Genomic DNA, 15,059 nt, shown 5'->3' with positions numbered 1-15,059 from the left:
ACCGTTAGTTGCCCAATGGTGAGAAGCCCAGGTGAACACACGTGCTGGTGCCCTCCCTGCCTGTCCTTCCACTCTTCGGCTCTGCTCTGGGGAGCTGCTCTGTGGATGCATCTCCACCCCATGACCCTAGCTGATGTGTCTTCTTGTTCCAGGGGCTAGGCGTGTGCCTGCTCCTCCGCCCCTCGCCCCGTACCTCTCATAGCCCCTGACCAGGCCTGGCTGACGGCCCTGTCTCGCTCCCTCCCCAGGATTGGCCTCTCCCAGCTGGAAGGCTTCCGCAGACAGCTCCTGGACGTCCTGCAGCGAAGCACCAAGCCCAAAGTGAGCCCCCGCCTGGGCACCCTGCCTCTGTGCAGCCTCATCTGTCCCTGCCCTTGACCCCCACTGGTTTCTTGGGACAAAGCACAAAAGGCCCTGCCATGGGAGGCCAGGGCAGGGTGTGGCTGGTGTCATGGGAACTTTAGGATGTCAGACCCTCAGCATTCCCTAGGCTCAACCCATACAACACCTGTCATTGTGCAGACAGGGAAACTGAGACCCAGAGTGGGAGGGACTTGCATTTACTCGGATAACAGGTTAGAACAGAATCCGGATGGGAACCGAGAGGCTTCCATCACACAGAACTGGGAGCTGCCCACAGTCAGGAGAAAGCGATCTGGAGACTTTGAGCGGTGAGGAAAGGCCTCTGCCGAAGCCTCTGAGATTCCCCAGGCTCAGAGAGGGCTGGGAATGACCCGTGGAGAGGATTTGGGTACAGTTTGTTCTCATTTTCTGCTGTGGCCGAGAGGAGAGGGTCAGCCCTTTCTAATCCGCATCAGGTCTCTGGAGGACACTGGCGGGCGGGTTGGCCAGGTGGGGGTGGGGACGTGGTGGCCAGGCACACTGAAGCAGGCCAGGCGCAGGAGGAGAGGGTCCTCTGTGTGGTCACCCCTCCTCGGCCCCCGCCCCCCACCCCCTGCCCCGGGCGAGCCCTCCGCCCATTCACCGTCTCAGCCCCGTCTGGACCGTTCCCAGCTTTGGTGCCCTAGACCCTGTGGCAGGCAGGGCCCTGGGCCAGGTACCAGGTGCCAGGCGGTGAGCAGGGCAGCAAAGCTTTGTGGGACTGTGCCTGCCTGGAGGAGCCTGGTTCTGGGGAGGTGGAACTGCTCCCACCAGATTAGTCCTGGGCTTTCGTCAGGCCAGGCCTGGCAGGTCCAGCTGGACTCAACTCCAGGGTGTGTTTTGTCTTGGACTTGCAGAGTGACCCAGAATAAGTCCCTTCCCCTCACTGGGCCTGTCTCCCCATCTACTAGATTAGGGGTTGGCTGGGCTTCCAGCCCCTTGCCAGCCCTGAAATTCAACAATTCCATGTCATCTGTCCTTGGCACCTTATTGGCCGTCTGGCCACCGTGCACCTCAGCCACTGCCTCTTCAGGTGGGCACCGACCTTTAATGCTCCGGCCACTGCCCTTCCCCTGCCCCTTTGCCATCTCACCACCCACCTCTCACCTGCTGAGCCCTCCTTCTCAGTCCCCTTGCCCCTGCCCCCCAACCAGTGCCACTTAGCTCTGTCCCCATGTCTCCCACTCCACCCCACACAGTGGCGGATCATCGTGGGGGCCACCAAATGCATCCCCAAGTCAGAACTGCCCGAGGAGGTTGAGGTGACCACTCTGGCCAGCACGCGGCTCTGGACCCACCCCAGCGATCTAACTATCGCCCTCTCAGCCAGCACTCCACTCTACCCGCCTGGCCGCATCATCCACGTGGTCCACAACCACCCTGCGGAGCAGTGCTGGTAGGTTCTGCCAGGGTCTGCTGCTGCAGGGGGTAGCGGCCTTGGCTTAGTCACCCCTCAGGGCTGGGGCTGGAGACTGGGAGAAGATGGCCCAGGGCTTCCATGGAGGGATTTCCCCAGCATCGGGCTCTGGAAATGGAACAAAAGGCCAGCCCCGAGCAGGACTCCAGGCATCTCTCTCCATAGTTTGGCTTCGCCTCCAGCGTCAGCCCTTCCCTGTGTCCCCCAGGGCAACTGTCCCCACTCGTGGTCCATTTAAAAGTAGGTGCCCTGGAGGGCTCACCCCTCAGGCCCTGGCCAGCTTACACCTCAGTTGTCACTTGGCTTCATCAAGGGGATTCCTCGAAGACAGCTGTGAGCAAGGTGGGGGCCGCGCCAGGAAAGAGAACAGGAGCAGGCAAGTGGGCAGACCTTTCCCACCGCGCTCCTTCAGACAGCTGGGCGCTGGCTCCTCCCTCCAGGGTCGGCTTCCTCGCCTGACACAAAGCTGGTGAGCTGGGCCCTGCAGCAGGTGGAACGGGTGTGACCCAGGCCAAAAGCTGGTCGAAGGCTGTGGAGGGACCATGGCTGAGGCTCAAGGTCAGCCTTTCCCAGGCTGAGGGCAGGGCAGGAGCCAGGCCAGGGAACAGAGCCCTGCTGCCAGGCAGGCCAGGGGCCTCCAAACCATGCCAGCCCTGCTGAGCAGGGCAGAGAGCAGAGCCAGGAGCTGAGGGCCAGGCCACCACCCTATCCTGAACTCCCCTCTGCCCACGTCCCTCTCAGCTGCTGTGAGCAGGAGGAACCCACGTACTTCGCCATCTGGGGCGACAACAAGGCCTTCAATGAGGTGATCATCTCACCAGCCATGCTGCACGAGCACCTGCCCTATGTGGTCATGGAGGGGCTCAACAAGGTGAGGCAGTTCCTGGCAGGGTATCACCAGGGAACAAGGCACTGTCACCCCATCAGAACCCCGTAAGCACCGTCGGATCACTGCCCCATTTTACAGACATGGGTGCTGGGGCTCAGAGAAGTAGGTAGCTGGGCCAGAAAGCCCCACTCAAATACTTCAACCTCACACCCCTGGCTCTCTCCACATCATCACGTTGCCCCATGGTGGGGAGGAGATAAGGAGACTTCCAGGGGCCTGTCCCTTAGGCAGGCTCAGCTCAGAGGCCCTGAAGGCCACCTGGCACTTAACAGATGCATGGGCAAGCAGCGACAGCCACAGCCACTCCCTGTCTGCAGAAAGGCTGAAGGCAGGCAGGGCAGGAACACTCGCCGGGCTGTGGGGCATGTTGTGACCAGATGGGCAAGTCTCAGGCCTTGGGGAGTGATGCCCTCAGGAGGAGGAGAGTGGGACCCAGGTGACTCCATGAGGCTCTGCTTGGCCTGAGAGGCCTGGGCCCTGGCTCCACATTGGCCCCAGAATGGGGCCTGCTGTCCCTCCACCACCCCCAGCCTCCTCTGTCCTGTCCTCAGGTGCTGGAGAACTACAATAAGGGGAAGACCGCTCTGCTCTCTGCTGCCAAGGTCATGGTGAGCCCTACCGAGGTGGACCTAACTCCTGAGCTCATCTTCCAGCAGCAGCCACTCCCCACGGGGCCACCCATGCCCGCTGGCCTCGCCCTGGAGCTGCCAACTGCAGACCACCGCAACAGCAGCGTCAGGTGAGCCTTGGCTACTCCCAGCCCCACCCCAGGGTGAGTGTGGTTCAGAGCACATAAACTTGTGTGCATGTGCATTTTGTGCATGTACTGGGCTCAGCTCTGCACACGTGCACAGGAGGGGTCAAACCCCCGCTCTGTGCTCCAGCTATCCCCCAGCCTGCTGTCCCTGAATCCCACGTGGGCCAGGGGAGGCACACAGACCCACAAACCCTGGGCCACAAAAGCACAGATTCACTCTTTTTTCTTTTTTCTTTTTTCTTTTTTTTTTGAGATGAAGTCTCGCTCTTCTCCCCCAGGCTGGGGTGCAGTGGTGCAATCTGGGCTCACTGGCCACCTCTGCTTCCCGGGTTCAAGCCATTCTCCTGCCTCAGCCTCCCACATAGCTGGGATTACAGGCACCTGCCACCACGCCCAGCTAATTTTTGTATTTTTAGTAGAGATGGGGTTTCACCGTGTTGGCCAGGCTGGTCTCAAACTCCTGACCTCAGGTGATCCGCCTGCCTCAGCCTCCCAAAGTGCTGGGATTACAGGGGTGAACCACCGTGCCTGGCCTGCACAGATTTACTCTTTCACACTTAGACCCAAACAGATGGACACCCATTTACTTCCATATTTGTATCGAAGCTTACACACATACATTATTAGTTATCATTACACATGTCACCCCCTGTAGACATGCACATGTACAAGACACACACCAGGACAAAGGTGGAGACACATATACAAGGACACACGTGGACAGGCAGCCGCTCATGAAAATGCATGAATACACCCGTGCGCAGACCCAGACACACAGGCCAGCTGACATACACAGACATCTGGTCTACACACTCATACACATGAACAGGGGCGTGCACACATACAGGGGCGTGCACACGTGCTCACAGGGGCGTGCACACATACAGGGGCGTGCACACGTGCTCACAGGTGCGTGCACACATGCTTACAGAGGTGTGCACAGATGCTCACAGGTGTGCATACACGTGCTCATGGGTGCGTGCACACGTGCTCACAGGGGCGTGCACACATGCAGGGGCACGCGCATATGCTCAGGGGCACGCACGTGCGGGCTGCAGCACCCTTTCTATTCACACACTCTTTGAGGGTTGCAAGGCTCTTAAGTGGTAGTCCTTCCAGGGAGGGTTGTCCTGCCTTTCTAGGACCTTTCCACATAGGCCCTGTGTGCTTGGTCACAGATCTGGTCAAGAGGCTGCTTCCTGGCCCTTGGTAGGGACACCCGGACATCTCTCCCTGCCATTTGTGATTTCCTGTGGCAGCTGCACAACCAGATGAAGAAGCCAGTGTCCATTTCTGGCTGCAGTGACTGCTGCAAGCCACCCACTTCCTGCCTCGTCACCCACTCCCTGCAGGCTGGTCTGCGGAGCCCCAGGCTCCCCACCCAGCAGAGGGCTGCAGCCCATGGGACAGACCAGGAGGAGACCCGGATGAGGAGGGAAGTGATGAGATCCCTGGGAGTGGCACCCAGGGGTGCTGGCTCTGAGATTGGCGTGGAACCAGTCGGGCAGCTCTGGGCAGGGCTCTCTCCCTTCCCTGTCTCCTCCCTGCTGCCCTCTGTCCTTCCTTCCCTCCTTCCCTCCCTCCCACTGTCTCTCGCATTCCACTGTGGCCTCATGAGTGACCTGGAGCAGCCAGTCTCTTGGAGCCTCATTCTTGCATTGGTACAATGACAGGGGTTCTGGTGCAGAGAACCCCAGCGGCACTCCTGAAGTCCTAGTGCTGCCAGCAGGGCCTTAGCCCCTTAGGGACCCCCCACCACGGCTCAACCCAGCATCAACTATTTTGTCTTTTATCTTGGATTCTTGTGAGTTGTTTTTAAAAAATAATCATTCCGGCCGGGTGCGGTGGCTCACGCCTGTAATCCCAGCACTTTGGGAGGCCAAGGCGGGCGGATCACAAGGTCAGGAGATGGAGACCATGGTGAAACCCCGTCTCTACTAAAAATACAAAAAATTAGCCGAGCGCTGTGGCGGGCTCCTGTAGTCCCAGCTACTCGGGAGGCTGAGGCAGGAGAATGGTGAGAACCCGGGAGGCAGAGCTTGCAGTGAGCCAAGATCGCGCCAATGCACTCCAGCCTGGGGGACAGAGCGAGACTCCGTCTCAAATAAAATAAAATAAAATAAAATAATCATTCCTGGCCAGGCGCGGTGGCTCACGCCTATAATCCCAGCACTTTGGGAGGCCAAGGTGGGTGGATCGCCTGAGGTCAGGAGTTCGAGACCAGCCTAACCAATGTGGTGAAACTCCCGTCTCTACTAAAAATATAAAAATTAGCCGGATGTGGTGGCACATGCCTGTGATCCCGTCTACTCAGGAGGCTGAGACAGGAGAATCGCTTGAACCTGCCTAGGAGGCGTAGGTTGCAGTGAGCTGAGATTGCACCATTACACTCCAGCCTGAGCGACAGCGAGACTCCGTCTCAAAAATAAAAATAAAAATAAAAATGTAAGCATTCCCTGCCCCAAACCATCAACAACTGCTAAATTAACTGTACCCTTTATTCCCTGCAAGTTCTTTTTAGCCAAGGAGCTGGGATTCAGTCCCCTCTCCCTTCTGAGTCTCATACCCCCTGCTCTCCCCTCCCTCTGCAGGAGCAAGTCCCAGTCTGAGATGAGCCTGGAGGGCTTCTCGGAGGGACGGCTGCTGTCGCCGGTGGTTGCGGCAGCGGCAGCCCGCCAGGACCCGGTGGAGCTGCTGCTGCTGTCCACCCAGGAACGGCTGGCAGCAGAGCTCCAGGCCCGGCGGGCACCACTGGCCACCATGGAGAGCCTCTCGGACACTGAGTCCCTGTACAGCTTCGACTCGCGCCGCTCCTCGGGCTTCCGCAGCATCCGTGGCTCGCCCAGCCTCCACGCTGTGCTGGAGCGTGACGAAGGCCACCTGTTCTACATTGACCCTGCCATCCCTGAGGAAAACCCATCCCTGAGCTCGCGCACTGAGCTGCTGGCGGCTGACAGCCTGTCCAAGCACTCGCAGGACACGCAGCCCCTGGAGGCAGCTCTGGGCAGCGGGGGCGTCACTCCTGAGCGGCCCCCCAGTGCCTCAGCCAATGACGAGGAGGAAGAGGTTGGGGGTGGGGGTGGTGTACTGGCCTCCCGCGGGGAGCTGGCGCTGCACAATGGGCGCCTGGGGGACTCGCCCAGTCCTCAGGTGCTGGAATTCGCCGAGTTTATCGACAGCCTCTTCAACCTGGACAGCAAGAGCAGCTCCTTCCAGGACCTCTACTGCATGGTGGTGCCTGAGAGTCCCACCAGCGACTATGCCGAGGGCCCCAAGTCCCCCAGCCAGCAAGAGATCCTGCTCCGTGCCCAGTTTGAGCCCAACTTGGTGCCCAAGCCCCCACGGCTCTTTGCCGGCTCAGCCGACCCCTCCTCGGGCATCTCGCTCTCGCCCTCCTTCCCGCTCAGCTCCTCGGGGGAGCTCATGGACCTGACGCCCACGGGCCTCAGTAGCCAGGAATGCCTGGCAGCTGACAAGATCCGGACTTCTACCCCCACTGGCCACGGAGCCAGCCCCGCCAAGCAAGATGAGCTGGTCATCTCAGCACGCTAGCACCCTTGTTGTGTGGCCAGCTGGGCCCAGGCAGGAGCAGGTGGCCCCGTGGGCACCTGGTGCCTGTCCCCTGCCGGGCAGCTTTGAGGACAGACCCCCCCAGGGGCAGTTTAGCTTCAGGCACAGGCATCGCTGCTGAGCTGGGGGTCCGCATCCCTACCTCAGCTTAGGACCCCCAGAGCCAAGGTGGCTGGGATCTGGCCCCGCAGATGGGGAAAGATGGGGAAGGGTGAGGAGTAGGGAGGAGCCTGGGCAGTCTGCTGGGTGGGCCACACTCAGCCTGACTGGCCTCCATGGGGGCATTCTGGCACCCCCTGCTCCAGGACAGGCCATGGGCAAGCTGCCTCCCATCATTGCCTGCTGGCTGCTCTCCCAGGGGCCAGGGGCCGGGGGGAGAGCAGTGTCCCACACACATGTATTCTCATCTGTGGTCCAGGCTGGCATCTGCCCTGGCCACCCCCCAGATCTGGTGCCTGCTGGCCAGCCCCCTGGGGTGCCCCTGCCAAGGTGGCCTGCAGTGCTGTATATGTTTACAGAAGCTGCTGGGCTTGGCCCAGGATGTGTTGTGGGCTTGCAAGCCCCCTGCCCACTCGTGTTCAGTAGCCCTCCTCTGCGCAGGGCCCAAGGCAGCCAGGGGCCTGGAGGGGCCAGAGGAGGGTGGGGTCAGGGCCGCCCCTTCTCTGCCTTGTGCCTCTCATGCTGCCTCCTCTGCTCATGGGTCCTGGGCACCCAGGCCTGCCCTGCCTGCTGGCTACTTCCTGGCTTACCTTCTACCCCCAAGGATCCTGGCCACCCAGAGGGTGGTGGGCACTGCTGTGAGCACCCCAGCTGCAGTGTCAGTGCCCTGGGCAGAGGGAAGGCACCGAGAGCTCCCTTCTTCTGAGGGTGCCACCTGACCCCTTGGTGTCACCCCCACCATGCCTAGGCAGCTCTGGGCCAGGGATCTGGAACCAACACACCCTAGTCCCCCTCAGCTTTCCCTCCTCGCTGGCCTGGGCACCCTCCTGGGAGCAGGCCTTCCTTCCTCCCACCCTCAATGTCATGTTGTTAGGAGGTGGGGCCAAGAGTGGGGTATGGTGGGCGTTGGCTGGAGACCTCTGTCTACTGCCCAGGGAGGGGCCTAGGGCTGGGAGCAGTCCTGGTTTAGCCTGAGGTCCCCATAGGGGTTCCTTCCCTGCTGGGTTTGGGAAGCAGTTAGGGAGGTAGCAACCCGGTGTTTCCCCAGAAGCGGGGTGGGAGGGTGTGCATGCTAGTGTCAGCGCGTGTGCATGTGCATGAGTGTGCACCGTTCCTGAGGAAGGGGCTGCTGGGGCCGCCCACCCTACCTGCCCTGCCTGCCTGCTGTCCCTCCCAGCCTGCCAAGGAAACGGTCAGGGAGCATGATGGGGCCTTCGAGGCAGGGCTGCAGGGACAAGCTCAGCTTTAGACACCATCTGTTCTTATCGCGCCTGCTGCTCTGACCCCTGGTTTGGAAGACTGGTGTGTACCAAGGCGCTGACTGCACGGCTGACCGCCTGCTCGTGCCTTCATTCTGCGGTGGCATGGTCCCTCCCACTCTGGCCCCGCCCACAGCCTCCCTGAGTGGCCTAGGCTCCCCTGACGAAGAGCCCCCCGTCTCATGATCACTGGTATCCTGGCCCCCAGCTCCCCACACAGCTGGGACTGGCCCGGATGGCTGTCCTGGGAACCCCCGCCCACCCTGACAGAGGGAGCTGGGTCTCCCCTCATCCTGTGTAACTCCTACCTTCACCAGACTCAAGGACACCCTGGCCCTGCTGAGGCACAGCTTCAGCCCAGCACAGAAACAAGACAAAATCAGTGGCTCTTGAGAGTTTAGCAAACAAGATAGACTCTCAGAGGACAGATCTGACAAGTACCCCAGTCACAGGGAGAGACTTGATGTCTGGTCTTTTAATTCCTCTGCCAGGGTGGGCCCTGGGACCTCTAATGTGGGCATGTCGCCCACCCCAGGACTGAGCCATCAGGGACAGACCCCCCACCCCCAAGGCTGCAGCCACAGCATGTTTCAGGCTTGGGGCTGGGGCAGGCTTGGGCTTAGTCCTGGGCACCCAGGGGCAGCCCACCCCTAATCTGCCTCCTACCCACCTTGCCCCTGAAGGATGGGCCTGCTGCACGTCTCCCTCCTCCACCCCATACCACACTGGGGGATCTGAGCCACCCCCCTCAGCCCGGTTCGGCTCAGACCGACCCCCACTCCATCCCCAGACCTGCAGCACAAGCGTGCGGGCCTGTCCGCCCAGGGGCCTAGGCGACTCCGTATGCAATCAGTAGCGAGCAGCCAGGCCCCACAGACCCTCACGCACTTTACGTGCCATTCTCCCCAGACTTTTTTGTACTTAATGTATGAAAGATCCAAACTAATATTGCTGTAAAAAGAAGAGAAATTAATATAGCTTATTCTATAAATATATCTGTATATAAAGGTTTCTGTATATTGTATAGAGCTGTGTATAAACCGGATGTAGAAGCACGCTGGCTGCCTCGAATGTCTTTGCTTCAGGTGGGGACTGTGTAGAAACCTGATGTCGAGGTTGCAGCAGAGCAGGGGCTGGGCATGGGGCAGGGGGCCAGGAGGGCCTCTGCCACTGTTCCCTGGATGGAACAGAAAGCCTAAGGGGGAAACAGATTCCTTGGGACCAGAGCCCGTTTCATCCCAAGATGGAAGGTGTGTCTGGGTGGTTCAGGTTCAGCCCTTTGTTTCTACTGGGTTAGTGCTTTGCTTCTCAGTGTTCACGGTGCTCATGACTCACTGGAGCGCTTGCTAAATGCAGGTGCAGGTTCAGTGGTCTGGGGTGGGGCAGGTATAGATTTCTAACCTGCTCCTGCTCGGCCAGTGCCCTGGCCCAGGGCCACACTTTGAGTTGCAGAGAGGGAGTAGAAGACCCTCGAAGCCCCCTGTGAATGAGGGCAGCCGCTTGCGGAGTCCTGCCTGTGTGAGAGATGTGCCAGCGGGTGCACGTTCATACTGCAGCCTGGAAAGATACAGCTTGCTGGCCACCCCTTCCTCCCTGAGGGGTCTGAGGCTCAGAGAGGATAAGCTGCCCAAGACTGCTGAGCCAGCAATTGGGGGACCAGGCTGGTCTGACCATGCCCACCTCCCTCCCCAACAATGCGGACAGCTAGGGCAGGCAAGGTTGGAAGATCCCAGTGGGACAGCACTGAAATGCAGGGCCCAGTCTTTGCTGAGGGCTTTCCTAAGAGGGCACAAAATACCTGGCCAGGGCCAGTGCAGCCCAGGAACCCCCAACCCAGCCTGGCTTTGGGGCAGTGAGGCCTGGGGAGTGGCTGGAAGGCCCAGGTGGTGGGGCCTGCCCCCTCCACACAGCAGGTGGCGCTGTTCATCCATGCCTTGGCCGCAGAGTCAAGTCACAGGCACTGACCCAGCCAAGCTGACCGGACCTTTCCCTTCCCCCTACCCTGCCCCCATCTCAGCCCCCAGTGTCCAGTGACCCTACTTGGTGAGGGGCTGGGGAGGGTGATAGAAGAATGCCCTCGGCCTTAGAGCCTGTCTTCACCCACAGCCACTGAACAGAAGAAGAAACGGGCCAAACAAGGGTGAAGACCTGCCCAAGGTCGCCTGGGAGGTGGGGACAGACTGGGGACCAGAATCAGGGCCTCCCAGCCTAGGACTCTGGCCTCCACCACACCTGATGATTTTCAGAGGTTCTTTGCCCTCAGTGGTCTCATTGGTCTGCAAATTATCCTGTCCGGTGAGCACAGCACAGGCAGAAGAAACTGAAAGCCAGGGAGGCTCTGTGGCTTGCCCGGGGCCGCAGCCAGGGTGTGGCATGGGGAGGGTCTTGAGAGGTCAGTGCTGGGAAGGGCTAGAGAGGCACTCTGCCTCGAGCTCCACTCAGTACCTGCAGCAGCCCCCTCCTGTCCTGGTGCCCCTGCAGTCAGGAAGGGGATCTACCCTGCAGGCCCCCACACTCAGGTGCACCCTTGGGCCCTAGTCCAGGGAAGCTGGACCCCCAGCCTCATGGCTTGCTGGATTGACACTCACCCCGCTTTCAGCCCTCCTCTTCCTCTGTGAAATGGCCTGATGCCAGTGCTATGTGGGTCCATGGGAGGGCAGGAGAGTCCCGGGGTGGGGAGGACAGGGCTCTACCTTCTCCTGGGCTGGCCTCTACACCCATTACCAATTAACCCTCAGGTCCCAGCATCCCTCTCCCCGGTGCTGCCCTCTGTCTGCCACCTCCTCCTGGCCCTGCTCCCACTCAAGGCCCAGTGATGGGTGCTGGGAGCTGATTGGAACTGGAGAGGGCACCATTTACTGATCACTGACCTGGCACTTTGCCTCCACTGTGAGGCAGGGATACTGAGCATCCTTTATAGATGAGGCCTCTGAGGACAGAGGGCAGGCCTTGGCGACTAGGTGGAGCTGGCCACAGGGGACAGCCGTATCTTCTGGGCTAGGGCTAAAGTCTCAGCCCCTCACTGTGGCACGGTAGGGAAGCCAGGGGCACAGATGGGGACTCATCTCCATTGATGGGCCCCCTAGGTCCTGGTATGCAAGTCCCCTGTGCCCCTTTCACCGGCCTAGCTACCTGCCTGCCCCAGTGGTACTTGGGCCCCAACTTCATTATGGAGTTGGCAGATGGCAGCCTCGACTCTTGGCTGAACCCTTGAGTCTGGGACATTTCAGTCACCTCTTTCCTCCAGTCCAGAGATGAAAATCCCTGGGGACAGTTGCTCCTTTGCTCAGTGACCTAGTTGAACAGGGGAGATGGCAGGGCCTGAGCTCCCTTGGCCGGATCAGCTCCTATGGGGTTAACAGGAGGCTCCATTCCACCCCTTCCAACTTCAAGGCTACCCCAGAAAATGAATGATCTATAATCTTAATTGATTATAATTCAATGGAGTTGGAGCGTTAGGGACAAAGTACGAGTCTTCCCTTCTACCTCCAGCCCTTGCTGACCAGGACAGGGACAATGTGTAGCTCAACGGATGGTGGTGAGAACTTAGATGATGGTCAGTTATGTAGCACGCGGGATATGGAGGAAAGATCCATGGGTACGTGGAGGCTTATAGAGAAGCTGGTTCTGTGGCTGGTCCCAGGCAACTCATAGTGTAAATCCGTTTTTAAGAATCGCATGGTGTAGGCGGGTGTCTACTTTGTCTGCAGGCAGGCCTGACCCCGGGCGGAGGAGGGGCAGGGTGGAGAATAACAATTGTCTTAAGGGAGTCTGCGGAGGGAGAAAAACCTCTGGGTGTATCAGCTGGAAAAGAATAGGAGTCTCAGTGTGGCCCCTCTCCCCCCTCTCAGCCCAGCCCCTGCGCAGGCAGTGGGGGAGCTGCGGTCAGGACACACAGCTGGGGCCTTCCAGCAAAATCCCATTCTATATATCTAAGAGCAACAGCTCCGAGAGCGGCCCCCAGAGGGACAAAACCTCATTGTGAGGCACCCGCCGGCCTCAGCACCCCCTCCCCCAACCCCAGAACTGTCGTGGCATTGACCCCCCTCGGCGGGCCACCACGGGCCTGCTGACTGGGCCACATCTGGGACTCAGGCACTGGCTGCCCCTCCCCCACGGCTGGCCACTGAGGACCGACAGGGAGGCTGGGGTGGGAGCGGCTTCCAGGCCTCTCACGCATCCCCACCCGGTGGCCTGGCTTGTGCCCCGCTCTCCCCAGGGATGCTGCAAGGCAGAGGTGAGAGTCCGAGGCGGGCTAGGTTGGCATCTTGATCTGCCAGCAGTCCCCCACACCTCTGGCCTCCATTTAGTGGCTTGTCAAACAGTGATTGGGTGAGGTAGGTTTTCCCAGCTTTTACACACTGCCTTGAAGGGTCCTAAGAGGCTTCAAGTTGAGCCACTCTGAAGCGGGATGATTCTCTAGGTTGGGGATTCCAGAATGATCTGCTCCCAAGGTTTCAGAGGTCTGGGATTCTGTAGATTTTTGTTAGTTTGTTTGTGTTTGGAGACGGGATTTTGGTCTGTCGCCCAGGCTGGAGTGCAGTGCTGCAAACATGGCTCACTGCAGCCTCAACCTCCTGGGCTCAAGTGATCCTCCTGACTCAGCCTCCCGAGTAGCTGGGATCACAGGCATGTGCCACCATGCCTAGTTAATTTTTTTATTTTTTGTAGAGACAGGCTCTTGCCATGTTGCCCAGGCTGGTCTTGAACTCCTGAGCTCAAGCGATCCTCCTGCCTCAACCTCCCAAAGTGCTGGGATTACAGGTGTGAGCCACTGGAGCCTGACTGGATTCGGTAGTTTGAAGATGCTACCATCTATTCATTCAACACATTTATTGAGCACCTACTGCTTGCCAGGTCATGTTCTTGGTGTTGAAGTTATAGCAGTGACCGATACAGAAAGATATCTTGCCCTCATAGGGCTTTCGTTCTAGAGCAAGAAGGATAATAACAGAAACTAAACAGGAATCATTTACATGGTGAACAAGAAAGGCGTAGGTAGGGAGAACTGCTTTAGGTAGGGTGGTTGGGGACATGACATTTGAGCTGAGACCAACTGCTACAAAGAACTAGCCATGTGGAGACAAGCATTGTAAACAGATGGAATGTGCCAAGGCCCTGTGGCAGGTGTGGACCTCGCATGTTTGAGCAATGGCAAGGAGCCCTTAGTAGCTGTTATTCAGCGAGCAATGTAGAGAAGGGAAGAGCTGAGGTCAGTGGTAGAGGTGGGGCCTGAGAAACCAGAGCAAGACATTCAGATGTTGTTTTGAGTGCAAAGGGAAACTTAGTTTCGCAAAGGAATGACATGATTGGATGTATGTTTCAGAAAGGGTGATTTGGGAGGACTGAAGGGGAAATCATTGAGACAAGAGGCTGTGCAAGTTGGGCGGGACAGAGATGCAGAGGCAGTCAGTCATAAGGGTGAAGGCAGGGGCACAAGGACAATGGCTTTATCCTGGACTTATATCGAGTTAGAATCTCCAGGTTTCATTATACCAGACAGGGCCATGGTAAAGGAGAGCTTGGATTCCTGGGGTAGCCAGGATTTGACTCTGAACTTTAATGACCTTGAAATGCTTGGCCAGGGCCAGGAGCCGTGGCTCATGCCTGTAATCCCAGCACTTTGGAAGGCCAAGGTGGGCGGATCACCTGAGGTCAGGAGTTCAAGACCAGCCTGGCCAACATGAGGAAACCCCGTCTCCACTAAAAATACAAAAATTAGCCAGGCGTGGTGGCAGGTGCCTGTAATCCCAGATACTCAGGAGGCTGAGGCAGGAGAATCGCTCGAATCCAGGAGGCGGAGGTTGCAGTGAGCTGAGATCGAGCCATTGCACTCCAGCCTGGGCGACAGAGCGGAACTCCATCTCAAAGAAAAAGAAGCTTTTAGACCTGCATTGTCCAATACCACAGCCACACGTAACTGTTTAATTACAATTAAACAAAATGAAAAAATCAGTTCTTCAGTCTCAATAGGCACATTTCCAGTACTCACTTGTGGCCAGTGACTACCATACCGGACAACACAGGGAACATTTTCATCATCACAGCCACAGGACAGGACTTCCTGGCAGTCCTTAATGCAGCGAGCCTCAGTTTCCCCATCTGTAAAATGCAGGTAACAACAGCGTCTCCTTGATAGGGTGCCTGTGAGGACTACATGAGATAACGCCTGTGTGGCCTGGCATATAACACACGTTCCCTAAATGCAGGCTGTTATTGTTGCTGAGCTGGGTGGGTGGCTAATGAGAGGGATGGGGGCTGTCTCTGGGGTTTGGATTCGGAATCGTGACATCTTGTCCTGTGCAAGACGAAGGCGAGGACGGCAAGGGCACACACACCCTTCCAGTCCCGACCCCACAGAAGCCAGGTGGCCCTGCGCCCCCATCCCGACCTGGGAAGGCCCAACGCCCTGCAAACCTGGGATGACCCCGCTCCCCCGACCCGAGACGGCCCTGCGCCCCGCAAACCCGGGACTGCCCCGCGCCACCCGGATCCGGGAAGGCCCCTAGACCCGCAAGCCTGGGACGGCCCCGCGCCCCCCGACCCGGGACGGTCCCGCGCTGGGACGGCCCCAGGCCCCGCAAGCCTGGGACGGCCCAGCGCTGAGCGCCGTCTGCAGGAGTCGGG

At 58.9% G+C, this 15,059-nt stretch overlaps 1 protein-coding gene across 3 annotated transcripts in view; it reads left to right on the top strand.

Annotated features, from left to right (window-relative positions):
• DAGLA (diacylglycerol lipase alpha) overlaps positions 1 to 9,487 on the top strand; it is a 67,779-nt gene extending 58,292 nt beyond the window's left edge. For 2 of the 3 annotated variants that reach the window (XM_023189498.1, XM_023189499.1), the window contains exons 16-20: positions 249 to 321; positions 1,581 to 1,777; positions 2,540 to 2,669; positions 3,239 to 3,426; positions 6,036 to 9,486. In XM_023189498.1, the coding sequence (XP_023045266.1) occupies positions 249 to 321; positions 1,581 to 1,777; positions 2,540 to 2,669; positions 3,239 to 3,426; positions 6,036 to 6,996 (1,549 nt within the window). In that variant the 3' untranslated portion in view covers positions 6,997 to 9,486. Of the gene's footprint in view, positions 1 to 248; positions 322 to 1,580; positions 1,778 to 2,539; positions 2,670 to 3,238; positions 3,427 to 6,035 lie in introns of all 3 variants that reach the window. The other variant, XM_023189500.1, reaches the window with a different exon arrangement.
• Positions 9,488 to 15,059: the final 5,572 nt, after the last annotated feature.

This window comes from Piliocolobus tephrosceles, chromosome 13, assembly GCF_002776525.5.
Source record: "Piliocolobus tephrosceles isolate RC106 chromosome 13, ASM277652v3, whole genome shotgun sequence".
Taxonomy (NCBI): Eukaryota; Metazoa; Chordata; class Mammalia; order Primates; family Cercopithecidae; genus Piliocolobus; species Piliocolobus tephrosceles.
The sequence above is the reverse complement of the archived record's forward strand: the minus strand, read 5'-3'. Positions and strand labels throughout refer to the sequence as shown.